This window comes from Oncorhynchus keta, chromosome 14 (assembly GCF_023373465.1).
Source record: "Oncorhynchus keta strain PuntledgeMale-10-30-2019 chromosome 14, Oket_V2, whole genome shotgun sequence".
NCBI classification, from domain to species: Eukaryota; Metazoa; Chordata; class Actinopteri; order Salmoniformes; family Salmonidae; genus Oncorhynchus; species Oncorhynchus keta.
In genome coordinates this window covers 66,305,953-66,322,758 of record NC_068434.1, presented here as the reverse complement: position 1 = coordinate 66,322,758, position 16,806 = coordinate 66,305,953, and the positions used below count along the sequence as shown (strand labels likewise).

Below are 16,806 nucleotides of genomic sequence, written 5' to 3'. Positions count from 1 at the left end.
AATATACATTGACATATGATCCTAAGTATCATCAGAGTATGTGAGATATACATAGTTCAGCAAAACGAAAGCTACAGTAAGAGAGAGAAGCAGGTTGGTTCACCTCCACTCCATGTACTGTATGCCCTTTCCCCCCTAGGCCAGTGAGGAGAACTGGAGGATCTTGCTCCAAAGCAGCCTTGTTTGACTAACACCCATGACGCCTCTGTGTTGCTAGGTGATGCGGTTCTGAATTGCACACTCATGCGTACCGCCCATCCTTGATTTGACGCACTCACATGCTACACTCTCACTAAACTGGGCCATAACCGGGTTGCACCCTTAACACTGCTCCCAACAGCATACTTAGGGATTAAACTCACATCATTTTCATGTTATTCTATCTGACCGAAGTAGAGTGGAAAAGAGGTCAGTTGCATCAGGCCCTGCCATAAACAGTAGTTTTAACCACATTTGATTTCTCTATTTGAAATATGTCGCTACATGTGTCCCTGCCTCAGATGCCTACATAGGATGGGATGGTTTGTTTGTTGAAGGTTAAGAATGAATCTGTGGTTCTAAATGAGTTATGAAGGCGTCTAGTAAACACAACGGTCCCCCCCCCAGCCTCCGAAATAGCAGGTTCAATTCTGCTGCTGTTACCTCTAATCCTCAATCACTGCAGCTGATTTCCTTTTAGTGTGCACCACTGGATTCCCCCACCCACATTCACGGCCCAGTAATACAGCACAATGGGAAGTGGGGAGGCAAAGATTAGGTTCGGAAATTGGGAGTGGTCCAAATGGAATCAAAATGTGTTGTGTTACAGAGACCGCCCTGAATTGGAAATGCTGCTGGGTATGCCAGGAGAAGCTTCTCCAAGTCTCCCATACAGACAAGAGTCCGGGATGAAGCACTACAACAGCAGCACAGAATCCCATTCCCTCCACTTCCTCCAGCTCTCCAGCCCAGGGTAGTGCTATAGGACCAGAGCATGATAACACACTAAGGCCCTGGGGTGATCTGGACAGAGGTGAACACAATGACATACATCTGCAGGCAGAAGGAAGGAAAGAGAACAAACTTCCACCCTGCCATTCTACAGTAAACTTGTTTGGTCTGTTTTTACTGAATTACAGAAAGACAACATCCAAGGGTTATGTCTGCCTATCCTGAAATAAATTCAGAATGGAGGGGCTGTTTGTATTTGTATTGATTAGTCTTCATTTGCCACGCTCTCACTGTACCTTGATATGTCCTTCATATGCTTTCTCTGGCATTCCACAACACATCAACCTTCCCATGTTGGATGGGTGGTAAAAAGGGAAATGGAATGGAAATAACTCTACTGTATATTGAGTCAGTCTCTGATATGTAGAATTCAAACACGGTTCACTGTTTTGTAGAATTAAGTCTATTTATAGTCTACTATAGATGGTCTTTATGGATGAGCTCTGAAATCTCCAAGGACATGAAGATGGTTTGCCTCTGTTTGCCTCTGTTCCCCACAGACATCCTTAAAGACAATCTATAGAAAGCTACACATTTATCAGCAGCAATTAATCAAAGGCCTTGTCTAGACTTGACAGTTCATGCAGCTTTTGTATTCTGATCATGGAGTTCTGATCAATTCTGATCTGAACACCTCATACCTCTACACCTACATTTAAATGTCTACCGTGTCCACATTGTGTCCGGGTTCCCTTTTCCCTATATTCAAATGCGGTATACATTCTGCAAATGTTGGAACAGGCTAAATCTGATATTAACAAAACAACTTGATGGCAGTAGCCAACTACTGTAGCTAGCCAACTAACCTCTGTAACTAACCAGCAAGCTAGCTAGCAAAGCTAAAGCGATTGCAAACGGGTTAGCATAACTCTAGCCAAACAAAACATTGTGTTTTTTTTAATTTTAGCTAGCTGGCTAGCATTTATGATGCCAGTAAATACGTTCCTCCCATGCTAGGTATGTATTTCCTCCAACATTATTATGAAAAGGTGCCTCTCGCACCCAAAACACACGTTTTCTGGAGACTTGTGGGCAGAGTGCTGATGACGTCGCCCACTGTATGCACTTTCAGTAGCCTGATTGTGTCCAGACTGAGGAGAAATCTGCACACAATACGTCCCTGACCACCTCCTGAAGTGGTCAGGCAGATCTGAACACAATCGGGCCACAATGGGACTTTTGTGCATCTAGACCCGTCTTTTCAATGCGATCTTCCTATCCTGATAGCAGAAGTTGCATGTAAGTGTTAAGTGTAGACATGGCCAAAGATAACAAAATCCACTTGAAGAACAAATAGCATCAAAGGAAGACCAGACAGTTCAGTGTTATGGAGGCGTGGCCTAGGTGAGAGACAGAGTCATGTACATTCAGACGGGACACTGACAGCTCCCTGAATGACAGCGGCAGACTGGAATGATTGACACACTATGCACGTCCTTATCTGTGATAATGGCCCAGGTCTTCCAGGTCAGGTCCAGACCCAGCTAATCGATCACTGTCTTGTGCCTATCTCTCTTTAAGCCATGACCTGTGCCTCCCCTGCCCACCCATCTTCAGACACCGACCACTCCCAGACATCGACCCTGGCACTGGGTTGAGAACGCTGGGTTGCGATCTCTCCTACAGACACACATGTACAAACGCACAGGCACACACACCATTACCTTAGCAACACCCAAGTACCCACAAATCAATATCCTCCTCCCTCCCACAAACCTACACCAGCGCTCAGGAACAATCATAAGGCAGGGTTGACATGCCTTCAACGTCCCCCAGAAAACAAGCAGCTCGTCAGCCTGCGAACCCCATGGGCTGGCTGTCTACCTGTCAGCGCCCTGACCGTCTGTCCAACCACGTCATTCCTCCAATCTATCAGTGTCTCCTCACATTTACTCCTCTGTCTCAACCACTAGCTCCCTCAACCCCGATCCAAAGTAGTCACATTTCCCAACTCTTGGACTTAATAAGGTCATATTGTGGAAAATAAACAAACCGGTTGAGGTTCTTGTTGTTTTTTTGTTCAGATGTGAAACAGCCACGGCAGTCTATTGGCTTTGTGTTTTAACAGCTCCAGCAGTCACAGTCTTTAACGATTGCACTGTAAACACTACAGACATTAATATTCTCCTGCTGGAGCTGATCACTTCCCTGTTCCCTCCCTGTGTCCAGCCAATCACGCTGCTGAGTGTTCTATATGAGAGAATAAATCCCTCCCTGTCTGTCTGTCTGAGGTGATGTCTGTGGGTTTCCCACCGTCAATCCGGCCTGTCAGGGAGTCATGTGCCACATGCCAGACAGACACAGACAGTGAATAAATATTTCAGATATTTCTAGATATATAGTGCCTCGCTGCAGAAGAAGACCAGGTGTAAAACAACAACAACAAACAGAGGGAGGGAGAGAAAGAGAGACGATTTAAAACCGATACTTTAGATATGCATTCACTCCAATAGGAGAACAGAACTCATTTTAAAAGCCCTTTTAATTAATAAATATCTTACTGTTCTGTTCAAATTAATTCAATTCAACACTGTGATTTGCACTGGGAGACTGCCAAGGCTTGTGTGTGTGTATGCATGTGCATGAGTGTGTCATGTCCGTGTGTGTGTGTGTGTGTGTGTGTGTGTGTGTGTGTGTGTGTGTGTGTGTGTGTGTGTGTGTGTGTGTGTGTGTGTGTGTGTGTGTGTGTGTGTGTGTGTGTGTGTGTGCGTGTGCGCGTGTGTGTGTTTAGCCCTTGATACAGGCCTGCTGAGGGAGGTAGTAATGAGGGACTAGAGTGTGGTCACTGTGCACTTCTGTCAACTAGCCCATGCTGGCCTACACGGGTCAGAGGTCAGGGGCTGTGTTGTTAAAAAAGAGTGTTGTGTCTGAGTGGTGTGACTGAGATAGAGATGGACCCAGCTGTCTTGAACCCAGGGTAACATGCTGCTCCTTATGATGGGCAGGAGAGCAGGAGAGGGATGGTCTGTGGAGAGAAGCAGAGGTGATTACTGCTACCTATCTATACAGAACACACAGCCAGGCATACAGCTGGTTGGTTGAAATGAAGTCATTTCAACCATTCTTGTCCGCTGGGATTAACCTCAACATACAGGTCTATGAAATTGTCCACAACTACCATTTTTATTCCATCACGACCCGTCTTTCTGTCTGTACCTCCTTGATGTAAAACCGCATGACCCATATTTATTCTAAATAAAACATTCATGAAACGCGCATACATTCAACATGTTCAACTCAACACTGGCAGTCAATGTGGGAGAATGTCTACGTTGACCGTCTAGCAGCTGTGGGTAGTAATGTGGAGTGGTAAGATCTTTTCTATCAAGCAGCACTTCAACAGGTATCTGATATCATTACAATAACAAACGTAATTGCTTATGTTCAAATGGTCTATTTCCTGTGTGTTCGCTACATTATCTGACTGTGTAGTATGTGTGATTGACGGCTCTGGGAGCACTAGTGAGTGTAGTGTTTTCTAGCATTGAGAGATTGAAGAGTCCTGCAGGTACACAACTCCACACACAAGCTGGGATGGTCGTCCTAGTTTTGTGAAAAGGCAAAACCCTCCTTGGTTAGTCTTCTCCTGCATTAGACTACTCTCGCTCTCTTTCTCTCTTAAACACACAGACAATCACTCAAACACACACTCACACTCAGTCACTATCACACACACACACACACACACACACACACATAAATGCACACACTCTGTCCACTAGCACACAGATTGCAGGGCTCAACTTGTCCTTGCCCATCCAAAACATTTGCGGCATGAAAGAGCTTGGAAGACAAAGTGAATTTGTTAGGACAGGGTTGAGGACACTGCAGGAAGCCTATCACTAACACATCATACTTGATGTCTGTCTCACTACAGGGATGGAGGGCCTGTAAGCCCACTCAACACCCCCCAATATTACGACAATACAACAACACACAGGCCAAAGGGGAGGCAAATTATTTTTGGTTTCCTAAAATCTCTTCTCCACCTCGGAAGGTTTCGTGAAGTCTATAGAGTGGATAAATAAGTCATCTCATTGATAATAGATGATAAAGGATCAACAACATGTGATCCTGTATTGGGATGAAAAAATAAGTCAGTCTGCTCTTTATTGAAGCATGTATTTTCCACTGAAAAGGTTGATTCTGTTCTTTTAAAACACACAAAAAAAGCAGCTATACATGCAGGTATTAGTGCATAGGTTCCTGCAAAAAAGTACTATTGTGTTGTCCATCTAACCATCAAACCAAACCCCATCATATGAATTTGGCATAGTTAGAAACAAAGAAATGACCATCTCTTAAATGGATATCATTTTCTGTTCACACCCTCCTGTCCCTTGATTAGCATATCTTTTAAATATATTTCTATGTATATACGTATGAATAAAAAAGGGAGAAGGACAAAACAAAAACAAAGAAAGTGTAGTAGTCTAGGGAGCTAGAAGTTACCTGGTTAAGTGTCATCTTTTAAATCACAGTAATATTAAGATGGTGGAAATGATAACGATTAGAACACAGTGAAGCCTAGAAGAGAATGACATCATACAGGAAGATTGTTTGTGTACTAGTCCAGGGAGGGTGTGATCAAACCTCACAAATTGGAGGTTAGTTTGGAGCGGACAGGTTCTAGTTCAGAGTGGGCTGCCGAGCCTTTCCGTGGCGGCAGGGCCGGGGAGGCCACGGGGGACTGAGTCTGGTGCTGCAGGTGTCCTGGAGACATCTGGGCAGGGACAGGAGGAGCCATGTGTCCTGACACCGAGCTACAGGGTTTGGGCACTAGGATGGGGGAGGAGTAGGGCGAGGAGAGACAGTATCCTGGCTCCATGGAGGAGCGTGGGGGTGAGGAGCGTGGAGGCGAGCTGCGAGGGGGTGAGGAGCGTGGGGGCGAGCTGCGAGAGGGTGAGGAACGTGGGAGTGAGGAGTATCCCATGGCCTGGGCCACATCCTGGGGCAGGGAGGGGTTAGAACAGGACAATAGTTTCATATCCTCAGAGAAGCTGCCCAGCCCCAGCAGAGACTCACTGCCGGCTGCATGCTGCTGGCTGGGGAGGGAGGTCTGGGGCATGAGCAGAGAGCTGTGGGACCCAGTGGCACTGGAGGAGTCGCTGTAGTGGAAAGTCCTTCCTGTGACTGGGCTTTGGACCGTGGGGCTAGGCCCCAGGGGGGTGTAGCAGGGCGAGCCGTTAGCTGAGCCGTACTGGGCCAACGAGGCCAGGGCAGACCTCTCCAGGGACAGCTGAGGGACCAGGCCAGACTGGAGGCCAGACTGGAGGCCAGATTGAAGTCCAGACTGTAAGCCTGCCAGGCTGAACTGGGCCAAGGGAGATGGGGAACCCTCTGGGGCCTGCAGGGTGGAGGAGGAGGATGGGGAGCCTGGAGGGGGGGAGTGGTAGAATGCACTAGGAGTCTTGCCCCCGCCTGCAAACTGCTGCAGGGAGCCCACCTGTGGAGGATTTAGGGGCAGCTGGCTGTGGAGCAGTTGACAGGACTGAATGTTGCCGGATGAACCAGTGGACTGGGGGCTGATACTACAACCAGAACTAGAGGTACCCAGAACTCCAATTGTCATTCCACCTATAGCCCCTCCCATTGCCCCTCCTATATGCCCTCCAGCTGCCCCTGCCATTGCTCCACCAGTAGCTCCTATATGGCCTCCACTAGTTCCTCTAATGTGCCCACCACTAGCTCCTCCTATATGCCCTCCAGTGGTATATCCTTCTATAGATCCACGTCTACCCCAACCAGTGGCCCTTCTTATTGTCCCACCTGTGGCCCTCTCATCAGCCCCTCCTATTGCTCCTCCTACTTCACCTTCAGTAGCGCCTCCTGAAGACCAACCTGTAGCCCCCCCAGTAGCTCCCCCTGTTGCTCCACCCATCCCTGCTCCCCCCACAGCTCCCTGCTGGAAGAGGGCAGCGAGAGGCGGGGTGGTGCAGCGGAATGGCTGCTGCGTCTGGGGCTGTGAATGGAGCTGGGCTGTGCTGTGGGAGGGAGAGCCCCCGGAGGAGGAGAAAGGCCCAAAGGGAAAGGCGGAGGCCCCACTAGGCCCAGGCTGGGTTCCACTGCTGCTGGACGCCTGCTGACTGGAGCTGGCTGCCCCTGACCCCTGAGTCGTGTGGTGGGCCCGGAAGGAGGCCAGCAGGGCTGTATCCATCCCAGAGCAGTGCAGTTTAGATGGGGTGCTGGAGGGGGAGTCAGGTCCCATGAAGGAGGTGGGCGCCGATGTGTGGAACTTCTTCAGCCGGCCGGGGGGAGGGTCCTGGAGGTTCCTGGAGCCCAGGACCGTGACCGGTGGGCGGAAGAGCGTGGCGGGGAGGTGTGGGAGGTGGGGGTGGTGCGTCAAGGCGATGGCCACAGAGGTGGTGGCAGCAGCAGCCTGCAGGGGTGCCTGGATGAGGGGAGCCCAGATGACGGGAGTGTGCCCCGGAGACGGGGGCTGAGGTGGAGGAATGTTCTGGAGGAGGTGGGCACAGGTGGCCATGTCTCTGTCATGCTGCACAATCTGCTGGATGATCTCGTTCTCCTGGTAGTTGAGAACACCGGAGCTCAGGTCGTGCTGCACCTTGTGCTGCAGGAGGGAGTTCTTCTTCCCTGTGAGAGAGAGACAGACAGACAGACAGACAGACAGACAGACAGACAGACAGACAGACAGACAGACAGACAGACAGACAGACAGACAGACAGACAGACAGACAGACAGACAGATCATCCAGTTAGTTAGTTAAACATTCTGGAATTGAATCGGATTTAGAGATGATACGTCCACTATACAGTTAGCCACACACTGCCTGGCCCTACTGCACAATAACCAGCTACATCATAATCACCCCTGATCCTGTGAACAAGCAACACATTTGCCAACAAAGGCCACTGAGTGTTACTGAGTTTTAGCCCCTAGGCTGCACATTGACTATTAAAGGGCGTCAGAATGGCTGTGATCAGCCTACTCCCAGACTCCTCTTTGATTCCTATGTCACACGGTCGCTGCATTCTGAAGCACTTCTCCCTAACAGCACCGAGCACAAGGACAGAGCTAGAAAAGAGAAACCCTGGCTGAAATTTGGAGGAGGGAGATAGAGAGAGGGAAGGTGGGAGGGAGGGAACGTAGCCTACCAAGGGGAATAACACAGAGGAAGCATGATAGCTCCAGCAGACTGTGTGTGTGTGTGTGTGTTTGTTTGTTTGACTAGCTCTTACTGTGGAGCCGTAGATAAGAGGCAAAGTGAATGCAGATGAAACACGGCTCTGAACGGGGACATGGCTGACTGATATAGAAAGAATGAGGGACTGGTCAGTGTTCACACTAACATCAGTGATTTCACAGTGTAGGGCAGTGCTCTTCTGCTGTCATTGGATGGCCAGAGCTCCATGGCCAGTGGTGGAGGGGTCAGGGGTCAGCCACTCAACAGATTACAGAGACAGGATGGGGATGGCCTGAAATAGCTCACGAGCTAAGTAACAAATAGCCTTTCTTCGGGAAAAGGTGAACTCAACTCTGAGCCCTATCCCTCTTGGGTGAACGTGTCAGCAGTGACAGGGTTAATTCACACAGCTGTTTTTTCTCAACCACTAATCCTGAAAGGGTTGAAATCGTACAGTACCCGCACGCTCAGCTCACTACTGTCAATGCAATTAGGCCCAGATCAATCTCTCTCCATTTCAGATATGAGAGGCTGGCGATTAGGGGGAGCAGTGCTGGGGGCTGTCTCTCGGTCAGCCCTGACCCCGACGCCGTAGCAGGCCCAGCTCTGATCCGATTGCACAGGGTCCATTAAGACAGTAATTAATTAGTAGGGCATCACTGTGTGAATGACTTCATTATGCAGGAGGACTGGCGAAAGGTGAACACCATTTTCACCAAAGAAAGAGCCCCCTGCCTGCAGCCATTTTTCATGAAGCATCCTGAGATAGTTATGATAGAGGCGTGCTGACGTTCATTGTGAATCTTTTATTTGTCTGGGCTGGCTGAGAACTGAATGAAGTGTCATATCAGTGCACACGCTGTTCACATCACTGAAATGGGGCTAGAATGAAAAGAACCAGTCTTCTACGTACTTAACCATAACTACTGCATTCCAAACGCCTACCTCCCCTGTTCTTCAGGGCCAATACAACAGATGTGAGATGATCCATTCTCGTACTGTTAGCATCGGACATTCTATCTGTCACTGTCTGTTAAGTAAATTCTATATTACTAACCAAACTAAATACACTACTTTTCACTAGGTCAACTAGGTGAGCTATATATAGTGAGTTCCTCACCACCACCATGGGTTTTCCTCTCTTTAACTTACATCACTGTCCCTGCCTGGAGAGATTATCACATGAGATGATAAAACAATATCCTGTAGAATAGAGAGAGTTGTCTCCTCTCTTCTCTCTGCGGTGCCCATCCGTCCCTCCACCCTGGCAGCCAGGGTCCACAGGGCCAGATGTGTGGAGGCCAGCGTGGGAGGGGGGGAGACATCTGAGCTAATATGACATATCTGTTTGCTTGGCCTACTGGTCCAACTGGCCCTGAGCAGGTCACTAACATACACAAACACTGACTGCATGGCCTCCTCTCCTCTTCGCTGGCTGCTCACTTAGCTGGAAACAGCTCCCCTCCAGAGGATTCCTCAGCTGTGGCACATCTGTGTTTGATTCTCAGACAGACACCTCCATGTACAGTACAGTGACTGGCAGCTGACTCACTTTGTAATTTACTCAGCCAATCCATATCCATTTACTACATCACGTTTCATTTGTTCCATCTGGGATTTTAACCAGTGGCAATCTAGTACAGAGTGCTACCTGGGGAGTGTAACACATCTTTGAATACATTCATACTTCACAACACTTGACAATGGAGAGGCGGATGATTGGCTGTAACGATCAGCTCAATTACAGTGATACATATGGAGTTGAAAATCATGTTGTGCTATGTAGTCTCTTACCTATGCGGTCCAGCCGGTCCAGAGCCACGGTCTCGAAGGCCCGTCTCATCATGGGGTACTCTTCCAGGACCTCGTTGAAGTTGTCCACAGACAGAGAGTAAAGACGGCAGTAGGTGTCTGCTCTGACGCTGGCTGTTCTTCTACCCCGCGTCAACAGACAGATCTCTGCAGAGGACACAGGAAGAGAGGAACGTCGACACGGCAGGATGACGTGTTCACTATGGTGAAGGTAGCGATCCTGTTGTCGTGCAGGGCTGATGCTATGCCAACGTTGCTCCACTTCTTATCACACGTCAGGGGAATCTCTGTGAAGGCTGACAGAACTATTAAGACCTAATGTTTCCTTTAACATGTATCAACCCCGACTGAATTCTCTCATGTGTGAACTAGACCTGAAGGGATTAGAACACGCTGCTGGGAAAAATAGATAAATATCACTATTGTCCCACTTACTGTTTATGATGACGAAGATGAACCAGGGGTAGGCAACCGTGTTCCTGGAGGGCCGCAGGTACTGCAGGATTTTGTTCCAACTAGGCACCACACCTGACCAACTGAGCTAATCGATCAGTTCAGTGATTGCCTAAATTCAACACACCTGGTCTTCTAGGTCAAAAATGTGAAGTGCTTGCGGCCCTCTAGGACCAGGGATGCCTACCCCTGTGCTGAACTGTTTTTTTGTCTCTCCTTTTTAGCATTACAAATTAGAATTTTCTGTAATCCACAGCTGAAGCACTTAATGCCATTTTGAAAGCTTAGAGGTTTGCTAGACCTCCTCTGTCATGCCAGATCAGGAGAATAATGTTCCACTTAGCAGGCAGCCGTGCTGTGGAGCTCTGACACCAACAGCACCCCTATGCCGTGTGTCTGCCGCGGGCGTGTGTATGTTGTTTGTGTGTGTGTGTGAGTGTGTGTGTGTGAATTTACTGTATGCGTGCCATGTGCTTTTCTGTCACAATCACACACATCCCACTTGTGGGCCACTCTCCGACTCTCAGTCCCAATCCCACGATAACACTTAGTCTTTCTCAGAAAAAGCCTTTTCCAACGCCACTCTTCTTTTCAATTCTAAGTTGGTGCAAAATGAACTGCCTTTCTCCTGCTCCCTATGTAACATTTACTAGGAATCCCTCTTCCATCATATCACTTTGAATCTCACTTCTCACTAATCTGTTTTTCTCTCTCGCTCCCCCCTCTCCTTTCCCCTCTCATACTGCCTCTCTGTGTATTGTACAGTGCATGGCGGGTTAGAGAGGATGAGGGCTTCTGCCACCTCTCTAGTGCAGCCAGATACCCAGCCAGCCAAAGCCTCCTTGTCCCTGACCATGACTGCCCTAATGAAAAACAACATGTGCAGCTCATCCTATGTGTGTGTGTGTGAGGGGGAGTTGTGTGTGTCTGCGCTGCTGGTAACCCCATTTGTGTGTTTGTGTGTGCGTGCTCCCAGGTCAACCATGGCTCTGCCGGTGTTGGGGGTCCGTTTTCTGCAGGCCTGCTCTGCTCCCAGTAATCCCCTCTGGAGAGGAGTGTCCTGCCCTGCCTGGCTGTGTTAAATCCTTTTGCCTCGTGGCTTTCTGGCTGAAACCAGCACTGCTGAGATGAGACACTGAGCTGCAGAGCCTTTCTTCCGGCCTTATCTGCCTGTCTTAAGAGAAGAGGATGTAAAGCCCAGACTCTTAGCACTGGTATCTGAACTCTTGACTGTAGAAGACCCAGCATGGAGCAATGAGTAGCAGCTAGAGCTCAACGCTAAACAATGAGAGATTAACACTCAATCCTGGAGAACCAGGGATAAATGGAGGGACAAACCCTGCGACCCTAACGGAGGAACACTGAGTTGGACCCATGTCAGAACTAAAGATGAGAGTCATTAAACACGCCTGGTCATATTTGAGGAAATATGTCAATCCCTATCCATAGGTATTATTGCTAATAAGCTATTGACTTTAAAGGCAAACATCCTCACGTGGTTCTTTCTGTGTTTAAACATTGCTGCTCTGCTGTACCGTGAAAGTCCCGAAGCACTAATTGTAATTGACTAATTGATTTTGCTGACAGCCTACGTCGGCTATGAAACTACCATTTATTCGATGGTGCATCTAAAGGCACTGTGACCTCTGTTCTATCCTGCTCAAGCACAAACCCCTCTTGGTAGTACATCATTAACAGTCAAATGATGTATGACTGGTTTAATCTCTATGCTGACTCACTTTTACAGTCTGATGCAAAAGTACAAAAATCCTGCATGAAATAACTGAACAGGCTTACTTTGCCCAGGTCTGCGTGTACGTTGTAGTGGCGTGTTTCCTTCTCTCGTCTGTCTTAGCTGCTCCTGCTGCTTTTTTTGGTAATCGTGCTGGAACACTTGTTCAGCAACTTCAAGGAAGAACATTTTATTTCAAAGTTTGAGTGAAATGCTTGGAGTACAGCATGAACACATTTAATGACAATGTGGTCATTAAAATGTAATTGCTCCAATTAAAATCGGATGCCTTGTTAAATGGGAGAAACAGGAAGGATGCTGTGCACGACTCCAACACCATCATTAAGTTTGCGGATGGCGCGACAGTGGTAAGCCTGATCACCGACGACGATGAGACAGCCTATAGGGAGGAGGTCAGAGACCTGGCAGTGTGGTGCCAGGACAACAACCTATCCCTCAATGTAGGCAAGACAAAGGAGCTTATTGTGGTATTGTGGACTGCATCAATGGGGCTGTCGTGGTGCAGGTCGAGAGCTTCAAGTTCCTCGGTGTCCACATCACTAAGGACCTATCATGGTCCAAACATACCAACACAGCCGTGAAGAGGGCATGACAACACCTCTTCCCCCTAAGGACGCTGAAAAGATTTGGCTTGGGCCCTTAGACCCTCAAAAAGTTCTACAGCTGCACTATTGAGAGCATCTTAACTGGCTGCATCACTGCTTGGTATGGAAACTACTCGACATCCAACCGCAAGGTCCTACAGAGGGTAGTGTGTACGGCACGGTACCTCACTGGAACCAAACTTCCTGCCACCCGGGACCTTTATACCAGGCGGTGTTAGAGGAAGGCCCTAAAAATGGTCAAAGACTCCAGCCACTCAAGTCATAGACTGTTCTCTCTGCTACTGCAAGGCAAGCGGTACCAGAGCGCCAAGTCTGGGACCAAAATGCTCCTGAAAAGCTTCTACCCCCAAGCCATAAGACTGCTGAACAGTTGATCAAATAGCCACCCAGACTATTTACATTGGCCCCTTTATTATAAATGTTTTGTAACTTCCTTTGTTGCACTGACTCTCTTAATTTGATTTGCTGTTGTGCAGTACAGTATGACCTTGGTTACACAACACACATAACTGTCTGGCTCACATTGGAAGGGTTTGGGAAATGACTGGGAAATGATGGGGGTTGGTCTTGGGAAGACTCTGTGTGTGTCTGTGTGTGTCTGTGTGTGTGTGTGTGTGTGTGTGTGGGTGTTTATGTGTGTGTGTGTACGAGCTGGGTCTCCCATGGTGAGGTATCAGTGTCCCCTGGCCTGGTCTGGGGAGCCTCACCTGGACTCTGGTTCTCTCCTGTCAGCTCCCATCTCCATCGCCCCTGGCAGCCCACAGGCCCTCTGAGAGGACACTCTCTAACCTTTGAAACATCTGCACCGGGCAGCCTGATTCCCCATGACACACCGCGCTCGCTCCCACCCTCCCAGCATTAGCATAGGGAAATACACACTGGCCTATGATGAGGAGAGAGGTCGGGGAGTGTCTGGTTTAGCCATCACCATAGCTGGTGTCGTGTCACTTCTCATCGCGTCTCCTTCTTCCTCCAATGCTAACAGCAGTAATTGACTGTTATACACTGCTGCTGTTAGATCTGTTAGATTCTGCATGGGGGAACTGCTAGCTTAATTCAAAGGTAGCTCAGTGTAGCTCAGTGACTATAATAAAGTCTTACAGAATAGATTCATTCAGTCCTTTTCCCTTCCCACCTTCTCTAGGAGGAGTGTTAAAATGGGTTAAGGGGCGAGGGGATTACCTGCGACTCCACTGCCAACCCCCCTCAATGACTCACTCAGTCAGGGCAGCCATTTGGCAGCTCTTCAGTCTGCTTTTCCACAGAGACAGGGACTGAGACAAGGACAGGGTCAGGGTCAGGGACAAGAGACAGGGACTAAGACAGGAATAGGGGACAGAGATAGAGACAGGGACTGAGACATGAATAGGGACATAGGCAGAGACAGGGCTCAGAGCAGAAGCCTGGGTACCAGAAAGCTCTTCTTTCCAGCCTGGACTTTAAGGGCCTAGAGATTAAGAAGAGCCGGCTCAGAGAACAGTTGATTCTTTCCTCCTCCACCACCCCAACCACCACCCATTCCCCCTCCCTCAACCCCGCCACAGCTCACTTGAAGGAAGAGTGAACCATGTTAGAGGTATGATCAAAGCTGCCTCTTGACAAGCACCAGAGTCTAATGGACATCTCCAGCCACTGTACGGCCATTTTACTGATGTAACTGTGCTGCACTATCCAGGAGGGCTGCAGTTCAACCAGCCACACAGTAATTACACAAGGATGACCTATACTAACACAATAACACACCCAATCTGGGGAGGGAGGGGGTCTTCTAGATGCTGTCCAGATAGGAGAGTCTGAATGCAGCCCCACAGTGGTGGGTTATTGTGTGTGTGTGTGTGTGTGTGTGTGTGTGTGTGTGTGTGTGTGTGTGTGTGTGTGTGTGTGTGTGTGTGTGTGTGTGTGTGTGTGTGTGTGTGTGTGTGTGTGTGTGTGTGTGTGTGTGCGTGCGTGCATGTGTGTGTGTGAGCCCAGAGGACAGACCAGTGACTGGGCCTGGCTATGCTCCATGCGTCCTTTGGCTTGAATACTGCAGTCACATTATATGTCCCCTTCCCCTGGTTTGCTATATTTCTGCCCAGCAATCCATCCACAACATGCCACACGCAATGCCCATATTAGGCTCTCCAGAGCAAGCTGACCCTACAGTTAGTTAACAGGCACAGACTACTGAGTGTATATTAATAATGCATAGTATTACTGATGACAAGCATGTACTGTACAGGACGTTAATGAGCTTACACACATACATCTACAGTACAGTCATCAATACAGAAAACACTGAGAGAGTGTCCACCCCCCTTTGCCCCTTGGTGTTTGTTTCTTGGAAATCCTCACTCTCTCTCACTTCCTGTTTGGTAGGGCTGAGAGTGGGGGAGAGAGAGAGAGAGAGAGAGAGGAGAGAGAGAGAGAGAGAGAGAGAGAGAGAGAGAGAGAGAGAGAGAGAGAGAGAGAGAGAGAGAGAAGAGTGACATATCCCTGGTGCTCCTCTTACATCAATTAATTTCATGAATGACTAACTCATGTTTGGTAACAAACTCCCTATGGCTGCATGGTGGGCTTGGGTTGGTTGGCCTTGCCTCCCCCTGGAGCAGCCAGTCTGGTCCTGGATGCTAGGAATAGCTGCCGGATAATGGAGTCAAAACCTGCAAAGCCCAGCGCATCTAACGCGTTTGGGAAAAATAATTGCAGATCCAGGGCTTAAATATTTAATGCGAGGCAACCAGTTCCGTTCCAAAAACGGTGCATTTGCAGTGGCAGTGGTGCTTCGTGTTGATCCATGCAATTCAGGCACAAGTCAAAATAAATGTTTATATAGAGGGAAAACAACAACAAAGAAAGATGATGCTTCACTCCTCCCTCACCCAGGGAGACACACCAGGCAGGCTGAAATGTTGATTCATCTAGGCGCGCGCACACACACACACACACACACACACACACACACACACACACACACACACACACACACACACACACACACACACACACACACACACACACACACACACACACACACACACACACACACACACACACACACAGGCAGAGATAGATTGCTTCCCATCTCTCTATTATTTGCGGCGCCCCCCAGGGAGAGGGCACGGAGACAGTCCAGAGCAGGGAGCGGCGTAATTAAACTTCAGCAGGCAGGTCATGTGCTGTTAAATGCTTCACTGCGGTTTCTCATTACTTAAACAGTGTCTTCTCAATGATACAGTGTCACTGTCGATGTCCAATATTAATTGGTATTTGGTAAGAGGACTATGGCTAGAGCTAAGTCATACACGTGTCATACACTCCCTGACACCATGAGAAGAGTACAAACTGTCTGACCCTGATGGGGGAAAGAACAACTAGCACGTGTTTTTTTCTGTAATACCTTGGAAATGCAGGACTGAAAAGCCTGACAGCATGTTTAGCCTGAAGGACCTTTTGACAAGTATTTTGTCATATACAGTATACTGTATATCTGGAGTTGGAACCGGTTCAGGGAACAGAACAGAAAACGAAAATAATGACATTTTTCAAGGAACAGAAACTAAACCAAGAACGAAAGTGATCCATATGGTTCCATAACAGAACTGTTATTTTAAAAGCATGGGAACTGGTTAATAATGTTATTTTACGATTCAGGCATTTATTTCTAGTCCCATAACAAAAAAAGCTCCTATGCAAATCCCTCACTCTGTAACTCAGAAACGTGTTCAAGTGTCTGCCTGAAAGCTGAACATCTTTGCCAGTATGTGTGCGTGTTTAAGCTACCTGCCCCTCCCTGTTACAAGAGTGATTCAGAAAATAGGGAGAGATATTTATTACAGTTTTACAGTTGACAGTTTAGTCATTGAGCAGACACTCTTATTCAGAGCGATTTACAGGAGCAATTAGGGTTAAGTGCCTTGCTCAAAGCGCACTTTGACAGATTTTTCACCTCGTTGGCTTGGGGAATCTAACCAGCAACCTTTTAGTTACTGGCTCAATGCTCTTAACCGCTAGGCTCCCTGGCACCCATTTTTTTTAGCGAGAGAAGAATGGATTCACTTTTTCAAGT

At 48.2% G+C, this 16,806-nt stretch overlaps 1 protein-coding gene across 1 annotated transcript in view; it reads right to left on the bottom strand.

The window, feature by feature from the left end:
- Nucleotides 1-613: 613 nt before the first annotated feature.
- Nucleotides 614-16,806, bottom strand: part of LOC118393816 (potassium/sodium hyperpolarization-activated cyclic nucleotide-gated channel 4-like) — a 101,905-nt gene continuing 85,712 nt past the window's right edge. The window contains exons 7-8 of the mRNA XM_052462170.1: nt 9,930-10,094; nt 614-7,584 (exon numbers count right to left, since the gene is read on the bottom strand). Coding sequence (XP_052318130.1) covers nt 5,585-7,584; nt 9,930-10,094 — 2,165 coding nt within the window. The 3' untranslated portion in view covers nt 614-5,584. The remainder of the gene's footprint in view (nt 7,585-9,929; nt 10,095-16,806) is intronic.